Source organism: Danaus plexippus (genome assembly GCF_018135715.1).
Source record: "Danaus plexippus chromosome 18 unlocalized genomic scaffold, MEX_DaPlex mxdp_20, whole genome shotgun sequence".
In the NCBI taxonomy this organism is placed as follows: Eukaryota; Metazoa; Arthropoda; class Insecta; order Lepidoptera; family Nymphalidae; genus Danaus; species Danaus plexippus.
In genome coordinates this window covers 4,236,076-4,261,514 of record NW_026869853.1, presented here as the reverse complement: position 1 = coordinate 4,261,514, position 25,439 = coordinate 4,236,076, and the positions used below count along the sequence as shown (strand labels likewise).

The window sequence follows — 25,439 nt, the reverse complement described above, 5'->3', positions numbered from 1 at the left end:
ATTTAACAATAACAAACAAGAACACGTTAATCCAACTGTAACATACCGATAGCAGTTTGATTCGCTCCTTGTTTGCCTTCATACTATATTTTTTCTACGTGTAAACAAACAAAAAAATATAATGTTACATTTATTATATGCTCGTATATTTTGGTATATTTGTAATAACGGAAGTGCGTAACTGTGTTTTTAAATTTCGTATTTAATTTTTTGTATTTTTTTTATTTCCAAATGAATATAATTGGTACATAAAATGATTCACAAGTAAAGTGGCCAGTGAACCGCAGTAAACGAAGTGACGCCTGTTTGTTCGATAAAGCCGCGCATATTTTTTGAGATTACACGCAACGCAGTGTCGTGGGTGTAGAAATATTACTTGCTTTTTATTTATGTCCTTAGTAGGATTAAGGTTATTTCATTTAGGATTATTTGGCTGATGCCATGTTTATTGTAAAAACATTCTTATTAACCTTAATAAGAAGTGAAGTTTGTTTTAGAATTTGAAATACCAGTTCTGTGAGGTATTAAATAGTAAGGTTTATTATTGCTAAGTGGACATTTATTTACGGTTTTAAAATAAATATAGTTTGATCGATATTTATGATAGTATTGTATTGATTATATCGCTTATAAAAATATGAACATAGGGTTGCGTAGATACTGCTGTTTACCTTGTGAGACAACAAACAGATTTAAATCTAGTGATTTAATAAAACTAAAAGATTATGTGAAACTGTTGAAGTGACTTAAGGAAATAAGTAACAACACAAATATGTCTAACAAAACATACAATGATTTAATATGTGAAACCTCGGAGCTTATAGTTGAAACGACACAAGCAGATGAAGCCGTTTTTGAAGTTGGAAGTGCTGAAAAATCAACTTTCGAACCCCTGTTATGTGAACTACGAGTCCGTTACACGATATTGCTGTCAAGATTGGACACTGTTTACGATCAAATTTTACATCCTCAAAAGCGCTTGATTATAAAAAGGTTACTTGAATCCTGTTTAGGAAGGCTTTTGGAGATAAAACAGGAACTAGTTGAACTTCATTTATCTGATTTTACCTTTGATGACGATGAGGTAGTTTTACAAATATATATTGTTTGTTTTGATTTATCTTTCATAAATTACAACACTGTAGACATTAATTTATTTCAGGTCTTGCAAAAACTAAGTTTGACACCTTTAGAAGCTGAACCATGTGTTCCTCAATATTTTGTAAGAGAAAGAGAAGAACACATTAAAAAAAGACGTGAATTTATAATTGAAACTCTAAGAAAACTTGGTTATGAACCACCAAAACCGAAACCACTTGTATTAACTGAGCAACAGGCTGTTATTATTATTCAAAGTCATGAAAGAGCCAGGCAAGGTCGATTGAGGTGAATTCAGTTACCTTACTTGATATTGCAATTATATCGCTCCTTAATTTATCCATTAGTTCATTTTGTTGTTCTTTCACTTTCCGTTTGTTTATATTACTATACATTTCTTGATACAATTTTACAAGGGGACAATTCATGAAGGAAATACGACTTTTAAAAGAAAAAGGCCGCGACCAAAAAGGTGAAATGTCAGCTTCGGCAGCTACTGCAATTCAAAGAGTATGGAGAGGTTTTATCGCCAGGCGTGCAACACGCAGAAGAAAGCAAGAAGAGCAACTTTTAATTGGAATGCAATTGCCACCCTACATCGAATCTAAGGCGATGGAGAGAGCTGAACAGGTAAACAAATAAAATTTTATATTATTTAAACACGTAACAATAACAAAATGTCTTTATAGGTTAAACAAAGTCGACGTGATCGTCAAAAGGAGCTTGAGAAAGAATTTCAAGACGCACTGGAAAAAACTGAGGAAAGAATTAAAGTTAAGCATGGTGCAAAAATAAATGAAAGAATAAGCGATGAACTTAGACGTTGGATTTTAGAGTATTATGAAAGAACTGGAAAATTACCAGAACTTCCCTCAGAAGAAGGAGGTGGTAGTAGAGCGATGTTTAGTAGACAAGGTCTTATTTTCTTTATTTAAATTTATGAATGTACGCGTATTTATGTGTAACATTTTCAATTATTATATCTTTTATTATCATAGGAACTAGAATGGATAGTGATTTGAGCAAGTCATCTCCGGTATCATCTAAAGATTCCAAAAGAAGTAAGGAGAGCAAAGATAAGAAGAGTAATAAAACAGAGGATGCGAAAAATAAGGACGAAGTTGAAGATTTAAAAACATTTAAATGTAATCCTTCCTCTTTTTTGAAGGATATGGTTGAAGCAAATGAGGAGTATGTTTCGTTACAAGAATTTTTTTTTCTCCATTTCTATATTTTATTCGAATTGCTTTCTTATAGATACGAAGATATTTGGAAATTTAGGGACGATGGCAATAATCAGAATGAAAAATATGATTCAGATATGGTAGAGAGAGAAAAGATGCTTAAAGTAGAACAAGAAATAAGAAATATTGTTGACGAAACAATGAGAAGTGAGTTAGAACTACTACAGGCAGCATTGGACCGGGATAGAGCTCATAAAGGAAAAAAGAGTAAAAAGCCACAAAAAAAAGTAATTATTCTCTATCAAAAACGGATTTTTCTTAGTACATATTTTGTATGGCGATTAAATCTTTAAATCTATTAAAGGTACGGCGAGGTGGTAAGAAAAATAAGAAGAAAAAAGAAAAAGATCTTACTCCAGACCGAACTACAGAATCACTGTTTGAAGAATTGGTTACCAATGGTATTATTCGATCTTATCCAACTGTAAAAATTGACGATTTTATAGGTGAAAAAAGTTTTGTGGGATCAGAGTATAGGAAAGAAGGTAAAGAACCAACTCCATGCTTGGGTGACATTCGACAATTAGTCAAAGAATATTGCATTCTCCCCCTTGGATCTGAAACTATAAGAGCACGAGCCCCACTTATGAGATCAGTTTTGATAACAGGTATTTTAAACAAGTGTTTTGTTTGCAAATAGAAGATTTTATTAAATGAAACTAGTATTATTCGGATTTACTACGCGGATTTTATTATTTAAAAACTACATAATCCCGACGTTTCGGTTACTTTGCAGCAACCGTGATCACGGGCAGACGAGGTGTCAGACCGCGTAGTAAATCCGAATAATACTAGTTTCATTTAAATGAATACTCGCGAAAATCTTAGATCTCATTAGATTTTATTAAAAACAGACAACATTCATGCTATCACTTTTAGGCCCTTCAGGAAGTGGAAAGAAGATGTTGGTTTATGCAATATGTCATGAAACCGGGGCAACACTATTTGATTTGAGTCCAGCGAACATAGTTGGAAAATATCCAGGAAAATCTGGATTAATAATGCTAATACACCTCGTAATGAAAGTATCAAGACTCCTGCAACCGTCAGTTATTTGGATGGATGACGCTGAAAAGCCTTTCGTAAAAAAGATACCAAAAACAGATAAAACCGACCCAAAGCGGTTGAAGAAGGATTTAGTTAAAATAATAAAAGGTAATTATTTTATTTTTTTCCTTTAAGGGATTTAAATTATTGCTTTAATCACTCACTTTAAATCAATGTTGAGCTAGCTCACTTTAATATAGAGAGAAATTCGCCGACAAGAGCAAGAACCTCTATGTTAATCATGTCAATGATTAATTCAGGAAGTAACATTATAAATCATTATTAATGTTTCTAATAGTATGAAATCAAGATTCAAGATTTATTAATTAGCGAAAATATTAATTAATAGGGATATGTCCAGAAGACTGCGTTTTATTTGTGGGTACATCAAAAACTCCTTGGGAAGCTGAGCAAAAGCTTCTCTTTCAATGTTATTCAAAAGTGATACAGATACCACGAGGTGATTATGGAAGTATTTCGCTTATGTGGCGGACAAAACTTCATAGAGCTGGTGCTCTATCACCTAGATTAGAGCTATCTTGTTTATCAAGATTGTCCGATTCGTATACAATAGGTACAGAAATATGTTTTATTGAAAAGAAATAATAGAGTACGAGTATAATATTTAAATTTAATTATTTTTAGGGACTTTATTATCAGCATTGGAAGCAATTCTTACCACTAAGAGAAGATTACAGCTGCGCGTTTGTGCTCTCACTGCTCACGAGATAGCGTTGCAACTTAGTCTTCTAGAACCAGTTTATGTGGAATATGTATGTTGATTTTTATTCTACAGTTTTTTTTTTACATGTTTTCGGCTTCTAATTATTATTTTTATTTAATTTATAAGGATGCAGCAGCGGAATCTTGGTGGTCGAAAACACCTATGGAAAGGCGTCGCCAAAGGATTTTGCAAAGACTGTTGGAGCTAGAACAGGAGATTGAAGAAAGAACAGCTGCAGGAAAATAAAATGCTAGTTTCTACTTAAAATTAATATAGTTTAGACAAACTGACTTGCTGTGAATGCCTGGCATAACAAGTTTACGGAAGCAATCATTGCAAAAAAGACTATTAATTTCTCAAGAAAAAATAAATGTGTAAAATCATGTAAAAACTCATATACTGTTTTTCTAGATACTTGAAAATAACAGAATTCTCAAAATCTCAAAAACAGGAATCCTTATGGAATAAAAAACTACTTAGAGGATCGTTGAAGTTTCCACCTGATAATTCTCCCACGAGTTTTTTTGATTAACTGAAACTAGAATAGGAGACAATTTAATTATCTAATTCGAAAAATTACCTCAAAATTGGGGTGTTGAGATTATGGTTATTACCCAAAGAATTAACTAAGCAGGATTTAAAGTATTTTTTTAATCAAAGTAAACGGTCAATTAGTTCATAATTATTTTAATGAAAATAATATTATTCGGATATGCTACGCATGCTTTATTTTTGTAAAAAACTACATACTCCCGACGTTTCGGGACGACTTTTCAGTAAGGTGATCACGGGTAGACGAGATGTGAATGTATAAAGCACGTGTGTGAAAAAATAAAGCACGCGTAGTATATCCAAAAAATATTAGTTTCATTTAAATGAATAAAACTCGCGAAAGTCTTAGATCTCATTAGTTATTAATTAATTTTAAACATATATATGTACTTATTCATTTATTTTTTAATTATTATTAGTAATCATTTATCACCACTATTTATCATTTGTCATCACATAATATCACATAAATAATTATACCTATTGCTTTCCGTTATGTGAGAATAATATTCGACAAATTAAATACAGACATTATTAAATTAAGCATTATTTTAAAAATTAATTGTAAATTTGTACTAAATAAAAATCATTTTCTTCTACAAAGAGGTGATGACAAAACAAGTAAGAAAGATTCAGAGGGTATATGAAAAGTGATTTCACTCCAGTAAAAAGCTTTGTAAAGAAAAACACTGACGTTCTCTAACTAAAGGCAAAGAATTTGCGTTCCTTCTTTGTGAATAAACAGCAATTTTTTTTTTACTTTTGTGGTTGCTTTTTTGGAATCCCTTTGATTCCATTGTTGGGATTCTGTAAATATCGCCTTTTCTGTAACTAAAAGTTATTTGTATAGGTAACTATGTTATTTCTTATCGTTTCATTCTACAGAGTTAAAAGAATTACTATGAAAATATTACTAAAGAGTTTTGTGTCAAATATAACTTATAGATAAAATCTAACGATAAATTCTGATTATGTTATTTAAAGTTTTACATTTATTTATATCCTTTATAGTTTCTCCTGTACATTTAATTGATTACTTTCAATACGCGTTGAAAGTGCTGACGAAGGACATAACATTTTTATCGTAAATCACTAGATTAGGGAGAACTTTTCTAAATTTGATTTCTGAAATTGTAAGTGGTAAAAAGTAGGCACACATGGGAACATTTGATATTGCGTCTAAATAATTTATTTTGTTTCAACCACTTGGACAGATGTCAGTTGGGTTCCGTATGGAAGTAAAGACCTCGTGACCGCAGATGTTTGTACACACTAAGTATAAAATTATTTTTTAAAGAAAAAAATATAGTCTCTTATTAATGGCAACTTTTGGTTTTAAATGAAATAACTAATTTGCTATATAATTTTCATGTTATGAATACACGTAATATTTTTATAGTCAATTTGATAGAATTATTAATAATTTTCCTTTCAATTTTGTCACTGATCTTAGTATTATTTATTTGAATGATTAAATTTTTCACGTTCTATTTTTTATGTCATTATAATATGTAAGAACACGGCTCGACCTCAAATTAATTTCACGGCACAAAATTACGCGGCCTATTAATTACGCCCCGTTTCCGTTTGTTTTACTAATACTTAATTTGGTAATGTTTATTACCGGCGATAATGACTGCATAATTCCCAGATATATTTAATTAATTCAAAATAGAAATATATGCCCACTAATTATTTAATTGATTTAACAATTATGTTAATTTTTATCTGATAACTAGAGGTGTCAGGAAATCGTTTAGGGAAAAGTTCAATGGACAGGAATATTTGACGTTGGGATGTTTTAATATAAAATTATATCTGGTTTTTAGAAATGCTCCTCGGCTTTTAAGTGGCAGTACGCTATCACTGAACATCTGCTCTACAGAGCAAAACGAAAACGCTGACAAGAATTTCATATACTATGCGAGGGTCGACAACTATGCTACGTTTAAAGATTGTTTATCCTGAATTTCTCGCAAATAGGAACGACCATATTAGAAAAATGTATGAGGAAATTCCTCAATTAATCTTAAAGCGGTATTTGAAAAGTTGTGATGGTTGAGGAAAAGCGAGAAGTAATAAATACGAAAGGCAACATCGTTTTAATATCGCTCACAATGTTGAATGCTATACCTGTTGCTGAAACTAGAAGTAACATGTGTAGGGGAAGTCATTAAAATAATAAAAAAAAATCTTTCAACATCATAACATCACGGTAAGAAATCAAGATACGCTCTCTAAATTCTTGCAGGTTACCTTAAGCATATATATATGTGTACTAATATTACAATATCACTGATGTCATAAAATACACAAATTGAGACAATAATACCCACAGAATAAGTATGAGAATGATACCTTTAACAGGAAGAGATGGAAGTACAAAAAAAATCATGATATAACCAGCCTGACTAAGCGCTTTTTTAATGCTCTTTGATGAGCATGAGCATGAAATACTTAACAAACGAAATAGTTTTGTTTGCGAAGAATAATTTAAGCTCAAACGAAAATATAAATTGGTTAAATAAAACGATGATCCGAAATTTGTATGCATACAAAATATTTTTCTCATTTAAAACTACTATAAAATCTTATAAAGCGACGACAAAATCGAGGAATTAAAGTTGATCTTTATCAAATATTCCAAATGCTATTGTGTGTATTGCATAATAACCGGCTTCCAAATCAGAAGACTGGAAATCGAAACCAACCATGCTGAAATTGGCCTCAATACAATTTGTTTCTGCTTTTACTGATATATATATATATATATCAGTATATATATCCGTCCCATTTCAACTTTATTATGATTACATCAAGTATATTATCTTCTTGATCTTAACTGTTATAGTGATCTCAAACAATAAAAACGTCTTCTTTCAATCTTGTTTAAATGGTCTCGAATACAATTAACCAAACAGTAACCATAACAAAACCAATGAAACACAATAACCGTCTGTAATTAACACTGAATTTAATACATTTTCTTTACCTTTAAGTTAACTAAGGTTTAATGGCAATCCACAAAGAACAATACTAACTGAATCTCGCTTAACTGAGAGCGCTCCACAGGTTTCACGATAGCGAAATTTAAATTAATTGTTTAAAAGGATTTTGATTGACAACGGTTAATTAAATATTTTTGGGATTCATTAAATTATTCATCTTTGTATATATTTCATTGGTCTTTTTTTATTTCTGTTGCTTTTTTTCTCAAAGTTTCTATACTTAGTTACTTTAAAATATCTGTTTTGTTACAACTATAAACTTTAGCACATTCGCCGATAGTACAATGAATGAGATCAATGTTTTGCTTTAATGCTTTACAAAGGAAAACCAAAGTATCGGAATTCCTTTTAAAACTTTAGTAATGAATGTTGGCTCTATACAATTTAATTTAATATTAATACAGCAATTTCGTACGTACTACATTTTATAAAAGGGGTTATAATTGAATGAAATTAAGAAAGGTTTTTGTATCAGGATATTTCATTAAAATAACATTGTGTTTGTTCAGGATTAACACGTGTAAAAGATTATAATGTAAATTCATAATATAAATTAATGTGTACTATTGTTAGTTTTGTTCCCGAACACTGAATCAAAATAGACAACTTCGTAATATTACTCGCCAAGGCAAAACTCTTAAGCGACTTTGTTAAGCAGTGTAGGACTTTGCTTTTTAAAAAGGTCCTTTATGAAAATGCTGTGATCGACAAAAAATATATATTTAATAGGTTTTTGTTTATAACGAGCGAGGATCTGAAACCAAACCCATTATATTTTGTTTGCTCAATGCATATTCTCTAGCCTACCGTCAGTTTAACCTGCGTCTGTTTATCTGAACAACAGTGGTCGCCTAAATGACCGTCATCTTATTGCGGTCGCAGTATTAGACCTGAAGGTAGTAGAAGATAAATAAGTCACATATCTACAAGGCAGCCGTCAAATGAAACAAACTGATTACTGAAAACATTGTCTCCAGTCCGTTAACTCCCTAACGTATTATGTAATGTATAATATGAAGATGTGTGTTATCACATACATCTTTATATAATTTTTTCTTTAATATATAATTTGTCCTGAATTATAGCTTCGTTAAACTTCAACACATGAACACAATGTACTGATGTGTTCTGTCCAAAATGTCCTAGTTATCTCTTCCTAACTGCGGACCAAATTTACAGGATAAAATGAAAGTATCCATGTCACGTTATATCCGAATGGCAATTCCGGCAAAGGGGTTCATACGACACATGAATTTTGGATTCAATTGCCCACCGGCTACTGTTTGATTTGCTTACATTAGTTTCTAACTAAATGTGAATAATTGATAGGGGGTCTAACAAAGTGTAAACATTGCCGTGATTGGATAATGGGCATCGCATGTCCCAATCTCTGAGATAAAGGTTATCTCATTTAGTTACTGAATGTCAATGCATTATAATATGTAGCAATTCAAAGATCGTAAAAATTCTGGTAATAATGTTTTAAAACCACTTCAGTGAGCGTTATAATCATAGGGAAGTGAAGTATCTATTGGATCATACTGTCAGCAGGTGGCCTTATAGTTATAATTTTATGATATCCCATTACAGATATATTTCACTTTGAGTATTCTTTTATAAAGAACTATTATATTATTGGAACAGATAAAATCTTTTATACACGTTTGACATAACTCTTAATGAAATTTTAACAAATGTTTAATTTAATTGATCTTTATAAAAAACATCTGTCCGCTAAACGAAAACGAAGTATTATTAAAATTTTATAACAAGTAGGAATTAAATCGGTTAGGAATTAAAATTGAAACAGGTGAGGGTTTAAGACTTATCCTGGATAGATTGAATTTAAGCCGAACCAATTCATATAATTACATATGCATCACGAGTATCGTTAAACCAGAAAATCAGATTTTTTCCCTCTCGTTCCTTTTATTAAACTAAGATAAGAACCCAAACGAATAATCTGTAACTTAAAGTTTGTATTGTGCAGTTAAATAACACTTTTATTTTAATTATTTGTTTACACGCTATAACTACACAACTTTATGAAAATTAATGCAGAAATAATTTTAAAGTGTTCACAAATTGATATTTTAAAAGTAAATACCATTATAATTTATACCCGATAAAAGGACAGTTTTAGATAATAAGATCGTTTGTTGCTACCAAAAACAAAATAACTCAAGAATAATACACAAATTAATTTGACAAATTGTTGTGTAAATTAATTGAAAAGTTCTACTGGACGGAAATATTCTTAGCGATAAAAATGTTTATTGAAGAGGATGTCTTTAGTAATTATACTTACAAATAAAACAAATAAAATTCTTTTTTTACATGTCAACATTTTTATACAAATGAAAATGTATTAAATGTTTTTTTTTGTCTACAACGTCACTGTTAGGATTTGATTGTCATCCTAAATGCTATAGTGTGTTGGTTTTAAGTGAGAATAAAGGAATCTTTTGTATACGATATATATCTGTCTGGGAAAGCCCACAAGACGTGCATTAAAAAAAAACAAAACATCCAGAGAAACGTTTTCGCCATCTGCGCTATGATTTATACGGAGCGTATCGTAGCGTTGCTCCAGACGATAAATCAGCTGGAAGTTGTAAGTCGTTGTGTCGTAAATAAAGAACGACTTGTATCGTTAGGCTTTACGGATTAGATAATGCCTGTATTAACAATTTGTTTGCGAGTATATTAAAGGTATAGAATCATCTATCACGTCAGCAGTTCCACGGTTGTAAGCTTCTTTTTGACTTCAAAAATTTTTTTGACAGCGGCATTGAAGACAACAGCCACCGGTCTTGTATTCTATATGATTGTTTCCTTCATTTATTTTTTTGAAAAATTATCTGTCAAAAATGCTATTTACCACTATGTTTTATAAATTTTTAAATTAGTGGTTTTATGAATTATTAAAAAAAAGAACTATTTTATTAATTTTTATAAATGAATAAATTTTTGCAAGTAAATTATTGGATTACTAAAACTTTTAACATTCTTTAAAGCCACGATTATTGTTAATTTACTCAAAAAAGCTGAGATATTTAATACTTTGGAGCAAAGTACAATTTACTAAATGACAAAATTTGTAATCTTGTCCAAAGAGATTTAATCGCGTAGACGGACTCTTTGAATCGGCAAAACAAATTTGGGCGATTAAGAAAATTAAATTTTCTGTCAGTTCTGACTTGTGGAACAAATTAGTAAGCTCAACCAACTCTTTATATTGTTAACATAATTAAGAAAAATAATGATTTATTTGATAAAATGTAAATTGAGGTGGTTTATGTAAGTATAATGTATTTTTAATAAAAAGGCAGTGTGTCAGCTACGGAATTTAAGATAAGGACCTTAAGGCAATTTTATAAGAATCAGTAACGGACATTTGTTTATCTATAGATAGATATCTTTAGAGAAGTAAGGATATGAAAATAGCTATAGCAAATCCAGAATTGAACAGGTGAAGAATGAGTTACTATGTATATAAAACTTCGAGGTGAATATGGTTCTTGTAAAAGAAGCCTGACAGCAGAAAATAGATGTTCTGAAAATTTACTCCTTAACAAGTATGTGAGTACCCATTGATTTTTGAGGATTGTAACCCGAGGGTAGTGGAGTGGACAAAATTAAAGAGAAGGTTGTGACCCAGTTTGAGAGAGTTAATTGATTTAAGAAAATGTTAAAGATATATTCGTGGAAGGAAGAGTTCCACAGAAGAGCAATTAGATAAGGAATGAATAAATGGATTTAAAAAGAAGGAAAGTAATTTTCTATGCATATCTAAAAAGTTGAACAAAATACTCGTTCAGAAAACAAACTTTTCGGTTCAAAACAATTGTTATGTCACAGGAAGGTCACATTGATGTCATCACAGTTAAGTTCTGGATTAACAACTAGATATAAAAATATTAATTGAAAACGTTTTTTCGAAACAATTTTATACCTACAATATTTATGGTTCACGAAATCTCTAAGATGATTTCAATTTTACACGTTCTGCAATATTACAGAGCGCTGGTATGCGGGATTTCATCCTAGATGGATAAGTTTAAATTCCATTTAAAATATTCTAATTTAACTTACGCCTGTAGCAAAACACTGCCTCAGTTCTAAATAAATTATTATGTTGAATATCCAAACTTGGTCATCTAATTTTCTCGCTTTAGTAAGCAATACATGAGTAATAACTTCTTGTTACAAGAGCTTTGAATAATTTATCGATGTTTGTCCTATTGCTTTGGGAATAAGGCTCAAATTAAATTAATCTTACTTTAAACTAACATGAGGTATAATTTCCTTTTATTTCCATTCAAACTGTTAATATAAATGACACATAAAAATATATCTATGTAGAATCTTAAGACTTTGAGTGACGTGTTACTTAACAAAATTTTAATTAGTATACTTCACTAAGTAGTAAAGATAAGTTTCTTTGACCCTTTAAATAAAGCCGTAATAAATGGTCAAAGTCATGAAGGTTTAATTCATATTCTGTTATATATTGACGCATCAAAATATATGTTACACCGTTGTGTAATACATAGCTAGAAATAAAAGATATGATATAACTGGGAAAATGCCGTGTCCAATACCATATTTTAGCGGACAAAGTTATCATTCTTATTTATAACTAAATAGTAAAGATTTAAAGATATATCACGGTGTGATAGTGGGAAACCAACGACTTATTAAGGGTGTTATGGGCATTACATTTGATGTCTTGTTCATAGCGTAGTTTAAACTTGAGAATATTGTTAGGAGTTTAGGGCTGTTTTACAACTTCGTACTTGTCTATTAATATTGTTTGGTATAAAGGGAATGTCTTTGAGTGCTATTGAAAGGGAAACAGGGATAATGGATATTAACTGGATTGTATCGCATAGTCAGGCGAAATTAAATCGTAAAACTTTAGTGTGATTTAAATTCAAATGCAATTTACAAATTTGAATTTGGAATTCTCAATTTACGACATCCATTGTTTGGATTCCAATCGAATTATGGTAACAAAAATGTATTGATAAAATTGGCCTCAATATCGTATCGTCAACAATCTATGATCGGATACAATTGCTATGATGGATATTATGCATACAAAAATTATATGAAAAACATTAAATCGAGAAACTTTCTATATGGTTTATATTCAAATGTAAGTTACAAATTTGAATTTCGGATTGCATTATTCAGTAATTTTTTTCCGTTTCCAATCGAATTAGACTGGTATTGATTTAATGCGCGTTCTTATAAATATACATAAAATCAATTGACACATTGTATTGCAGCCGACAATATAAAATCGTAAAACTTTTAGTATCATTCAAATTCAAATGCAATTTTCGCATTTGAATTTGAAATTGGCTTTGTATGACAATGTTCGAAATGATTTCATTATCATCTAATTAAATTCAACGGTTACTCTGAATCTGGGGAATTGTTCACACTTTCATTCAATGATAAGAGTTTCATTCCATAGCTATATAAATTATTACTCATCTATCGCATGTCGTATTTCAGCCTACAGCAGAAGCTCGAGAGTGAAAGATGCGTCGCTAAATAGCTAGTACGCAAATTTAAATAAATACTCAGTTTCCTTAATATCCTTTTCCAGTTTTCAGTAGATCAGCTAAGGGTAAAACACAATTTTTATGCACTGCAACAGAATTACTTCCCGTTTTTTCTTTGAAACAATATTTAAAAAACAAATAATCACCTATTTGAAGGTGTCATAAAACCACAACAACTCTTTTCTTCTAATTTACAGAGGTGGTAAGAAGGCCAGTTAATACTCGTTTATGACAAAATACAAATATAATCTCTACAAAAAGCTTGTAACAGTAAGACTGTCCTAATAAGTTGATAGAATCGTAAGGTAAATTGGAGACTATTTATACATGTTTTTATTAAACAATAAAACCAGTGTTACATTTTATTTAATTAAAACATTTTTTAATTATGATATATCTTTCACACTGGTCTTGTTGGATGTTTAAAAAAAAAATCGTTTTAATAAAAAAATTGACAGTTGATTACGACATTCGATTTCTGTCACGAATAAAAGCGATATCTTTATAGCGCCAATCAAATTAATTGATGTTCAATTAGTCATACAAAATTGATACGTCAGATAATGTGACCCGATGACATCTCGTTTATAAAATAAATGAATCATTTTATTATTTATTTTATATATCGTTCACTTATGTATGTATTTTAATAGTTTAAATATATACCGTAATAATATATATGTTAACATAATATTGTCTAAGGGGTTAAGCTCCAAAATAATTTAAATTTACTCTTATTAACTCTCAAATAAGAATAAATATTATATTGAAATCGTAAGAATCCAACGACGTTAAGAGAATACGTAAAACGGAAGATCAACTGTCATAAAAATAAGATCGAAGAAACGTAACATTAAAATACAATTTTAATCTCTGGCAGAAGTGAACAACAAAAACAAAAACAATCAAAAAAACTTTGAACTTCTGTCTGATGTTTTTTCTGCTTATTTTCACTACGGAGGGCAAGGAGTTATATTTTCTAATAAGCATCTAAGGATGACCATACAGAGTAAAACGTCAAAACTGTCTTTTTTTCAAATAATTGGTTATTATATACATACATATTTGTTGATTCATATAATCATCAACAATATACAACGAATATAAATATTTTTTTTGTTATATTTTATAAATATGTACAGTTATTTGTATAAGACAAAATTTAAATTTAGGAATATTTATAAAATATACGGATCTTTGTGTTCACCTATCAAAATTAAATTTTATTTTATACGCCTGTGTTCACCCTTGTACTTGGGGTGACAAAAAAATGTCCAACAATCTAAAGTTTTTCCATTTTCGGTGTCAAGCAGCTCAGGGCTATGAACTTGGGATGATTCTAGTGATTTTTATATAATGTTTGAGATATACGATTTGTAAATAAGAAAAATGTTGTCATTTGAGTGGCTGATTCAGAATTTTTAAAATAAACTTAATAGAATCCCACTGCTGGTTTTGCCTCGAACACAGAAATGGTTTTAGGGCAGAACCTATTTTGCTGTAATGTGGGTAGGAGGGACCTTATGAGCACTTTAGTACAAATTATTCAAATTACCATATGATTCTGTTAAGTCGAATCTAATTTGAAAAATATGTTTTAATATGTATGTATTTTTTCTTCTATGTCCTTTTCTTTAGCCAACATCTATTATATTTAACAATATATATATAAAGAAAGGATTAAATGTTTTTATGTAGAACAGAAAACTTAAGGAAAATTATGTTTAGTTATTCGAAACAATAAATTACGATGAATAATTTTAACGCTATTCAATATGGGATATGTTTTTAACCTAAATCAGCATAATCTATGAGCAGAACCAAACGCCTTTGTTGCGGTTTTTCCCCGATATACTTCCTTAAAGTATATAACGTTAGTAGTTTTATTTTTGGTCACATAAGTAATCTTTACGTTGACTTGAGAGAACTCTAGTAGTAATTTTATAATGAAGCACCTTCTGGTTCTATTTTTTGCGGCCGTCGCCTTCACAGTCGTTCTCGGTCAAGGTATTCCTATAAGTACGTAGTCGTTTGACCTTTTCTATTTTTCATAACTTTAATTTCTTGGTATGTACCTCGAATTCTGCATTGATTTTAAATTACTTTTGTTTGTTACTCAAATGTAATGTGGGAATTGTAGAAGATTTGATATTTTTATTCATTTACTAAATTTTCCCAAATGTAATTATTTAGGATGCTTTATTGTATAAACCAAGTTTATACAATAAAGCATTATTGTGTTGATTTATCGTGTGTAATTAATATTATTTGCGTCAAATTTCAATTCATTCACTTTGAATTTAATAGTACGCAATTAATTGCACTCATTTTTCATTAAAGCCCAATTGCATTATTTTATGAAACATTCCAATTGTCCCAAGAGCATCACATTACTTCAGTTTGACCGCCTCTTTGTCGGCCCTCAACATAAATAATGTCATCAAAGTAATTGAATCTTTCCATACAATTTCTATTAATAAAAACTATCCAAAGAAAAACAAACGAAAAACTTTTGATTTTGGCGAGAACAAAATAAATATATTTCTTTTATAAATAACATTTTTCGTTACATCGAATAGAGATACGTTTATTCTATTTTATTATTTATTTTATAAATGCTTATGAGGGGCTTAATATGCAATGCTGTCTGTTTTTATAGGAAAATGTCCAGCTGGCGAGCACTCGGTATTATACTGTCCTCAAAGAGCCGAGCCTTCATGTGACAATCCTACAGTACACGGCGAATTATACGGGCCTTGTGATATCCCACAATGTTTTTGCAACTCGCCCAACGTGAGAGACACTAGGACGAATAGATGCATACCTTTATCACAATGTTGAAGTGATTATATTTACTGAAAATAAAGAAAATTCTGTAATATAGTATGTATATTGAAAGCCTATAAATTTTTATTTTTTCATTAAACACAATGAGAGCAGTAATATGAGTATTTCGTTATATAAAAATTGGGTCACAAAATCCGTTCTAGGCTGCTACCAATCAAATCAGTAAATTGGAACATCACACATCGTAATGTAATAAAATAGCTAAATCCCCCTCCATTTGGCGAACCAGACGGTTTGGAGCTATCCAAAGCTATGTTCGGCAATCGTTTTCACTCTATGGATATAGAATATTTACAGAGACTATCAAAGACATAGTTTTGATAAAATAAATATATTCTTAAGCTAAAACATTTTATTTTTACAATAACTTAACATTAAGAGTTGCGTAACGGTTTTGCAAGTAAACTTTCGATTTAATAAAAATTTCTTGAATGTTATCTAATACGCTGTTAATGTTTGAGACTTTTTGTTATTATTTTTATAAAAAATAATTAATACTAAAATCGTATTTGAATCGTATAAAAATGCTCTTCAGATTATTCCAGTATCGTGGCTTTTCAAAGATATCCGGATGCGCTGCGATTTGAGCCGGTATTTGGTTCAGTCTATTTTATCGTTATTTGGGAGGCTTTGTTTAAAAATACCCCTTGACACACCAGTATAGTCTCCTTTCCTGTAAAAAGTTCTATTTTAAAAGGAAGCTGCAAATGTTTTAGAACTTTAAGTATTTAAAGTTCATTCTTTACCTTACTCGTTTTAATATGACGATTTTTTTTATATAATTCTTGAATCGGAAAAGTAAGATTGTGTGTTTTAAAGTTTTTAGACCGAAAAGCAATTTTTTTTGTTATTACCTAAGCAATTTTGTTTCCGGTCCGCCCTTATTGCTACATTTTTCTATTCATCATGCTATATAGGACATTTGGTACATAACAAGAATATAATAGGTCATAAAAGAACAAACTGCCCCTTATATTGGCTTGCGGGTATAGAGAACATGTGTGGGTAATCTTTAGGACATTTGGAATTGTATGAATGAAATTCATGTACATTTATTGTATGGGAGCTGTCTCTGTACTGCTTTGTAATGCTAGCGTCGTAGTTTTCTGAAATAGTTATTATACCACAGATATCATAGTTCTTAAATTGAATCTTTGTGTCAGCTGGTGATATTAGTTCTTTTTGGCGAATTTTCAATTAAATAGAGCTTTATACACATATATATGATGCGTAGATATATATTTTAAATGATTGAAATATATGCATTTGTAACTATTTAATTGATTGTAATTCCTTCTTTGAGGATCGTTTCCGAATCCTATTGATATGCCCATAAAATGCTGTCAATTAGTAAAAATGTACTTTCAAAGGTTAATACTATAAAATTTATATCAATCAACAAATAAATTTTATAAAACAAAGTCCCTCGCCGCGTCTGTCTGTCTGTCTTTTCGCGATAAACAGAAAAACTACTGCACCGAATATCAAACTGTTTCACCACTTGATAGCGTGATTCTCGAGAAAGGTTTAGTATATAATTTGGTAGGTTTTTAAATTTACTTGTGTGTACTTTTACGATATTTGTTCAAGATGTCGGGAAAACATGAGCCGTCTTAGAGCTTTTAACGAAAACGCTGCCTAAGGTCTTTGAGATATAACAAAATAATATGTGATGGAATTATGTATCTTATATAGGCCTACAGAAAAGTCCGCGGTGGCATATGTCTATATTTTAAGGATAACAAACTATATCTATTTTACAACTTTTAAAAGTTGGCATTCCTAAAGCGTTTATTGGAAAGCTATTTACATAAATATGGTATTAGGCTCATCAAAATAAATTACTTCGTTCTTAAGCCGCAATTAGTATCTGTAAATTACTTTTTAAATCATTTAAATCGGGCGTACCATTTGAAAGTTATCATAACATAAGTTTACCATAACATAACTCTTAAAATTAAATAGCCTATTTTGTATTTTTCGTAAAGAGGCCGTGCGAAGCCGGGGCAGGTAACTAGTAGATATATATCTTGAACACCTGCAGTAGCTCATAAAAAGAAATGCTTAAAGGAACCTGTGAATAAAGTATTGAACGTGAATGTTTTAGTAAAGTTGATGACAACATGGGCAGTTTAAATGTGGCCTTTGGCTTTAAGAAAGATTTTGGTTTATAGTAATTCCTTCCTATATAAAATTGGTTCTTTAAATATACAATATCCATACATAAGAAATGGTAACGTCTACATGGTCCATGTAGTCGAGATCGTATTTTGGGAAAGTTCGAATAGTTCGACAAAAGGAGAATAGAACTGAAGAGAATAACTCAAACTACGGAGTTAAATGATTTCTCTAATACTGTTTCTGTAGTGATAAAGTCGATTGACAGTTCTATCCAATTAATTCCTTTAGCGGGCCATTTTTAAAGAATAACGATGAAATAAATGGGAACACTGGCCAAAACTAAGGGTAAAATATGTCCAGGTATTATCCAACAGTTAATATCCTAGAATATTATCACGGTAAGGAGTTATATATGTATTCGATGCATTTAGAACGAGAGTAAATAGTACTGCAAATAATTTAAGAGTTTGTGAATAATCTAAAAAACAATCAAACCGAAAAAGTTTAAATATTATTATAAGGTCGTATATTTCTGTATTAGTTTCCGCATAATAAAATAATGCCACAGTACATTTTGCTGGAAAATAGGATGCACAAATCTCCGCCCCGAATATTTTGACACGTTTTCAAGTCTAGTGTTTCAGGTAAGACAATATTTGCTGCTCGAAATTAAGTTCCGAAATTATTTCGCAGTGCCATAGTATACATAGCGTTTTCACTTCCGTCTAAGTGTTACAATATAAGTTTAAATCGAAGTTAAAAGGTTGTCTAGTTTTTATATATCTTATTTTATATAATTGCTTTTGAAAACTGAATCATTATTTGCGATACACAAGTTTTTTTTCCTTTAAATAAAATATTAAGTATCGCAACTTACAAAATAAAATCTTTGATATTTGACTTTTCACAGACACCTAAAATTTACGAAAACATGCACCGAAACACCAAAATCAAGCACGTAGCGAACATAAATATCGAATAGTGCCTAAAAACGAGAATTTGGGGACGTATTTTGTTTGAAATCGAAAGAGGGGAAGCAGAGGGATGGAAATGTAAAGTCATTTTGATTTTATTTCTTTGAGAATTATATATTTTGTACACATATTTACGTTATTCTAATCTTATAGTACAACTAATTAATATTCAAATGTAAATGATTATAGATGGTCATTTGACCAGTGGTCTTAGAAGATGTAATTTTGCTGAACTTGAAAAATGACTAAGATTATTTTCTATTATTTTAGAACTAATGTAAGTTGGAGTACTTTTATATTATTAGCGATTGAGGTTTTAATGGTAACAACGTGTATTATTTATTCTGTGTTTTAATGATACAATATATTTTGAACAAGGCCATACTACATATACCTAATAAAAAAATACAGATAATAATAGTTTCGATATAAAAAAATATATTTTTCATTTTGATCACTTCATACTCTAGGATTACTTTACAAGCAAAAACAATGATAAACATTTCAAGATAGGCTCCAACTATATAATTCATTGTCCCATAAATAAAACACGCACTCACGTGGATATTAATTTTATGGAATGGAGTTGATTTCTGTCCTCCAAGGAAAATATTAATTTGTTGCTTATGTGTTTGATGAGTGATTACGTTTTTTAAATAGTTCTTTTTACCGATTCATAAGTACGTTGATAGGTTTTCATTAACATCGTGAGTCCCTTGCCAACCCTGAAACATCGCTTCCAAGAAAAACATCTCCGTTTTTTTTACCTCTAGTAAATTCAATACACATATGATATACACCTTATGTGGTTAGGACAAAAGATTTGATGTATACGTTTTTCATGTTCCATATATGAGTTAAACGAACATGTTTTACTTACAATAAGAATATATTTAATTCCAGCAACTTTATATCTATACGAGACAATGAATTGGACCGTTTCAATTAAAGCTAGAGCCATAAATTTATTTGTCACGGGATACAGATTGTTTATTATTTAACTTAGAGATAGAAATTGAAACTTTTGATTTAATTGGCTAGTTCATAATTTTGTTACTAAAACGGTTCTTCGGGGTTGTTTGCGGTGACATCGGATGTTTATTAATTAGGTTAAAGCATTGATAATCGTATTATTCAAGAATGCTCGAATAATTCACATATAATTTTGGATTTACCCATTTTATTCCTTGTTGTATAAAAAAAAAATTGCGGATTTTTTTTTAAATATGACTTTATTTTAAATATTCTGGATGTATGCAATAACTTTAAGAAATCTTATCAATCTGTGGTGTAACGAAAAATTTTCTTCATAACAAACTTGAAATTTTATAGTGGTGGTTATGATTTAAAAATTACTTTCATAGTAATTTGATAGGTTTTAATTACATCCAAACAAAATAACCGCGCTGCACTATAATACTAACAATATTAATAGTGTAGAAAACGGTACTGAGTACTCTCATGTAACACAGCAAAGAAATACTGCATTCGGAAGTTGCTCTCAGAAGTCAATTAAAGCAGTCAGCGTTTACAAATGACAAGACGGATGGCGGTCACTACACGAAACACCACTCGAGGAGGCTTGAAATTAAACCGATTCCGGTTAGCTTAGACTCGACATTTACACTGTTATAGTTGAGAATTAATTTGTAAACTGCCTTTATGTTTCAAATATTCACTCTAATGAAAATTTTGGAAGCAGTCAATATGAAGAAAAAATTTAAGTTGAACACTTGAAAAAAGAATTAAAAAAAATTAACAAGTACAAAACTTACAAATGTATTCACTTACTTTCACTGTGTCTTATATGTTTTGATTTGTAATAGAAATTTATTTAAAGGTTGGTTTTGTTTATAATTTCTTAAATCTTTAAAGAATAAGTAGCTGTCATCTTAAATAAGCTTTTGTTTTCGAGTGGACCCCTCTTGACCCAACCGTGTCAGATTGAGTCTTACTGACTAAAAACCCTCCGCATCTTCTCCTGCTCCGAGATAAGTCGCGGTACATCATTGCGCTTACGACTTCAACCCGGCTTGATATCGCCTGTAGGGCCTCGTCTACGGTGGTTTGATGGCTCTTCGAGGCGCGCGAGGTACGCTACGCTACTGGTGCGCTTCTGGTCGGGCGACGAGCTACTCTTGCTCGCTTTCCGCAGACCCGCACTTACGGTGGCGGAAGATAGACCCGCGATCCCCAACGCCCGGAGCGTCTACTACGGCGGCTGAAGCGTGAGGAGGATATTTTCTTCAACCGCTCCGCAACCTCCTTAGCTAGCATGACTGCTTCGCAGAAGGAGGAGACGGCTTCCCAGTACCTCTCGCTGCGCAACATGGTTTGAACTAAGGCCGGAAGTGAGAGGTCGCCGCCGCAGATTGCTTCCTTGAGAACACGGTGGTGCTCAGCCCAAGCTGGGCACACCGCCACAGTCTCGTCCGGATGGTCACCGCAACGACGACAATCGGGCATTTTCTCCTTTCAAATCCGAAGCAGGAACCTCCCGAATCTTAAATGAGCTTGGAATAAAAAAAAAATCGTCAAAAGTAACGTTTTTGAAAATCAGTTATAGAATATAATATAACATGTAAAAATAAATTAATAAGAAAATATTGGATCAAATATCATCGACATGAACTGGATTTGAAGCTATAACATCCCGAGTATCGTTTTGCAGTAACTTTACCGACTAAACTTTCGTGTTTTGGCGGGAGGCGGTGAGCTAAAAATTATCGGTAAATAAATCATTTTTTATGTTTCAATTTAAATTATTATTCCAACATTGTTCTAACGTTAATAATAGAATTTAATACGTAATAATTTGCAATACATAGATTGCATTAAGACAAACGAAACTGTCTTTGTTACTGTCAGTTCTTATTTCTTCTATACATTTCGTTACTAGACGTTTCTTTGTGGCGTGTTAACTAAAACATTGTTTTTGTCTAATGGACAGATTTCCTGGACAAACAACTTTCACGTTTATATATATAACGGTACAAACAGTTTTGCTTTATTGTTTTTAACCGACTTCAAAAAGGACGAGGTTTCTCAATTTGACCGTATATATGTATGCTTTTTTTATGCTTGTTCGCGGATAGCTTCGTTTTGGAACTGATTTTGGTAATCGTGTTTATTGGAAAGTAGATACTTTAAATGTGGTCCCATGATAAGGAAACCAGAGTCTGATGATGGTAGACGAGAGAAATTAAGGGGAACTTTCGAAAATTGTAGTGGCAACTAGTACGTTTGTAAGTTTCTTAATTAAGTATTTTAAAGCACTACTATTTGATGAAGGTCTTGGGTAGATCTGAGGATGGAGATGAGAGACGGTCGAGGGAACTCTTCAACGATTAATAGCAGATACTTTGTGATTTAGCTTCATTAATTTGTATTGATAAGGACTTAACAGATAGATGGGTGATAACTATCATTAGGGGTCTGATGATAAAGATGAAGAATAGTGCAAGGAACTCCTTAACGGTTTGGACTTAATTCATTTATATTGCTGAAAACTTTGGGATTTAAAAATTGTAAAATATTATTTTCTTTTTAACTAAATGAAAATACGTATAACTTAGTACGAAGTATATAAATTTTTTGCTTTTTAGATTTTTTTTCGTTAAAAACTATTTTTAATTTAAAGCTGTTCGTGTTTAAGATTATAAATTAAGATCTTTGTTACGTTGAACATAATGCTTCTTCGGTTTTCAAAGCATTTAAAAGAGCAAGTACTTAAACTTTTAACTTTTAATAGGATTAATAATTTATCGTTCCCCTCTGGACTACTTATCTACTTATATAGTTTGTTCTGACTACGTATATATGTCTACATAATTGAACAATATAGGAAATCTTATTGATATTGGCTGTATTATTAAAAGAGGAATATAGTACAATCATTTGACATTTGATGTCGGCGGTCCACTTTCTGGCTATTTGATAAAAACTGCACGCACATGAAAGAAAACTCAAATATCTTTCCAATTATAACCGCTATCGTGAAATGGGTCATCTTGTTGAAACTTTTTAATTTAGGAATCAATTATAAAGCTATTTTTAGGTAATAGGAAGTAGAAAAATACAAGGAATGACAGATTGACTTATACATATATTCGTGGCATTAATTCTGTAATATCTGTAATAACATAGGGCTATTAAAATGCAAGTAGGTCGCACTGCTTTATCCATTCAATATCTTATATTTTATATCGCCGCAGTGTTATGTCCATTTAATATTTCTAATAAGATAATGCATACAAAGCAAACTATACATAGAGCTACAAAGATAATAGAGCTGGCTCGGTTCCAGATCGTTTCACGAGGTGCTCGACTCGATGACGGCTCGGATTAACAGTACATTGTTCATTTGAACGCTTGCTTATGTTATGTAACATGGTAGTTAAGATTTCAATGAACTTATATGCAGCAAAACGTCCCAATAAAAACCCAGGACGAGCTCTCGTATCACTTGCTTGTTTAAGTTTTTCCAGATTCTAGTGTAAATATAGTTTATCACTTTAAAGATAAATATGATATGTGAATTATTTACTCGGATATTATGTTTTATAATAAGTAAGTGATTCTATTATAGACTTCAGAAAGCCTTTATAATCTTATGGTATTCCAAAAACTGGTATACAATCATTATTCCAAAAAAAGATCAGTCATCGGTCAAATCGGTTCAGAGGTTTTAAAGCGAATCATATAGCAAAGCAAAAACAACTCCATGCTGTTGGACGATACTGAACAGTGATTCAAAGCCAAGAGGAAACCATAACACTTGAGCGATTAAATGTAAGCATTATTTTGTGTCATAATATCGTAGATAGTAGAATAATGGAATATATTCTTGAATCAAGATATATTTAGTTATACATACAGTAATATTAAAGCGATGCTGAGCTAATACTTCAATTATAAACGCAATATATCGGGTAAATATATAGATTGCCTTAATGACCGACTGGAGAAAGGGCTCGATAGCTTAGTTTACAAAGCAATGGCAACGTTATATTGCCGGTTTCCAGGTTCATGTCCTGCTCGTGTCTAAGATTTTTTCATTCCATATTTTCTATTATTCACTTAAACATTTTATTCTCAAGGGTTGTTAAAATGTATTTATAACCGCAGATATCTCACGGAAGACGTCATGGGCAACAATAGAGATATACTATATTTGAATACCCAGCTTTATACATGTATCTGTTTATCCCAACATGCAAAACCTACATAAAGAAGTTTAGTTAAATGAAGTATTTGCTTTGTTTTGGTGTTTGTTTGAAACGTAGGTTACTTTTTGTGTCATAAATCTCTAAATTATGTAGTAAATTTCAAACACGCAAACAAACAAGTGAGGAAACTTTAGTTATAAATAATACATATAAACTTCAAAGACTTCATTCGTCGTAGGTATACAAGGAAATACTTCTGAATATGCATTCATCGTAAGTACTGTTAATTTATTATATAGCGAGTTTAAACTAACTGATATACATTAAAGCAAAATAACAAATATGAAGTAAATAAAATAGATATTCGACAATAATTACAATGCGCTATTAGATTCGTATTTCACATACAACACAGAAATTGGCTGATAAATCATATTTCAGGTGAAATACGATCACATAAAACGTTTCCGAAAGCAATTAGTCGCTGTAACGACCGCAGACGAACGGAAAAAATAATGTACAGTTTAAAAAAAGACGCTGCGATTAAAACGATGTTTATACAAATATTGTAACGAAAATATTAACTTAATATCTTAATATCTAAACACGATTAATTTCTTTAAATTGCAATAACACCTTTGTTTGTGAAGATATACGGTGTGGTAAACATCGTCGCTACCCAATAGACGTACACGGTAACCCCGGGCAGAATCACTCGAATGAGATCTATGTCCAATAAAGTTTGTACCAAATAAAACAAAGCAAATATAATAAAAAATTAAACATATAGATATTAAGTGATTGAAAATCGTTCAAAAATAACTGCCGCGATTCGATACAACCAGTGTGTTCTCGGACTTACCAAAAAATAAATATTGTAGCGAACAACGTTGCGGGTTTACGATATAGCCACGATAATTTAATGCTAGCCTGGGATTAGCTATTTATTTAGGTCCGATAAAACTGAGTCGGGCTTATCCATTAACTACCTTTTTATTCATTATATATCATTGAACATTCTAGACACAAGAAAATTTTCGCATTTGTGTGATAAATAATAGATTTATTGAGTTAAATAAG

General features: G+C 30.9%; 1 protein-coding gene across 1 annotated transcript; it reads left to right on the top strand.

Moving 5' to 3' along the window:
• The first annotated feature begins 772 nt into the window (after positions 1–772).
• Positions 773–4,887, top strand: LOC116773045 (IQ and AAA domain-containing protein 1-like). The gene is made up of 11 exons (XM_032665416.2): positions 773–1,084; positions 1,163–1,386; positions 1,515–1,728; positions 1,788–2,013; positions 2,097–2,289; positions 2,356–2,569; positions 2,647–2,950; positions 3,222–3,497; positions 3,739–3,963; positions 4,035–4,162; positions 4,240–4,887. Exons 1-11 carry the CDS (start codon positions 773–775, stop codon positions 4,357–4,359), a joined length of 2,436 nt encoding a protein of 811 aa, XP_032521307.2. The 3' UTR covers positions 4,360–4,887.
• Positions 4,888–25,439: the final 20,552 nt, after the last annotated feature.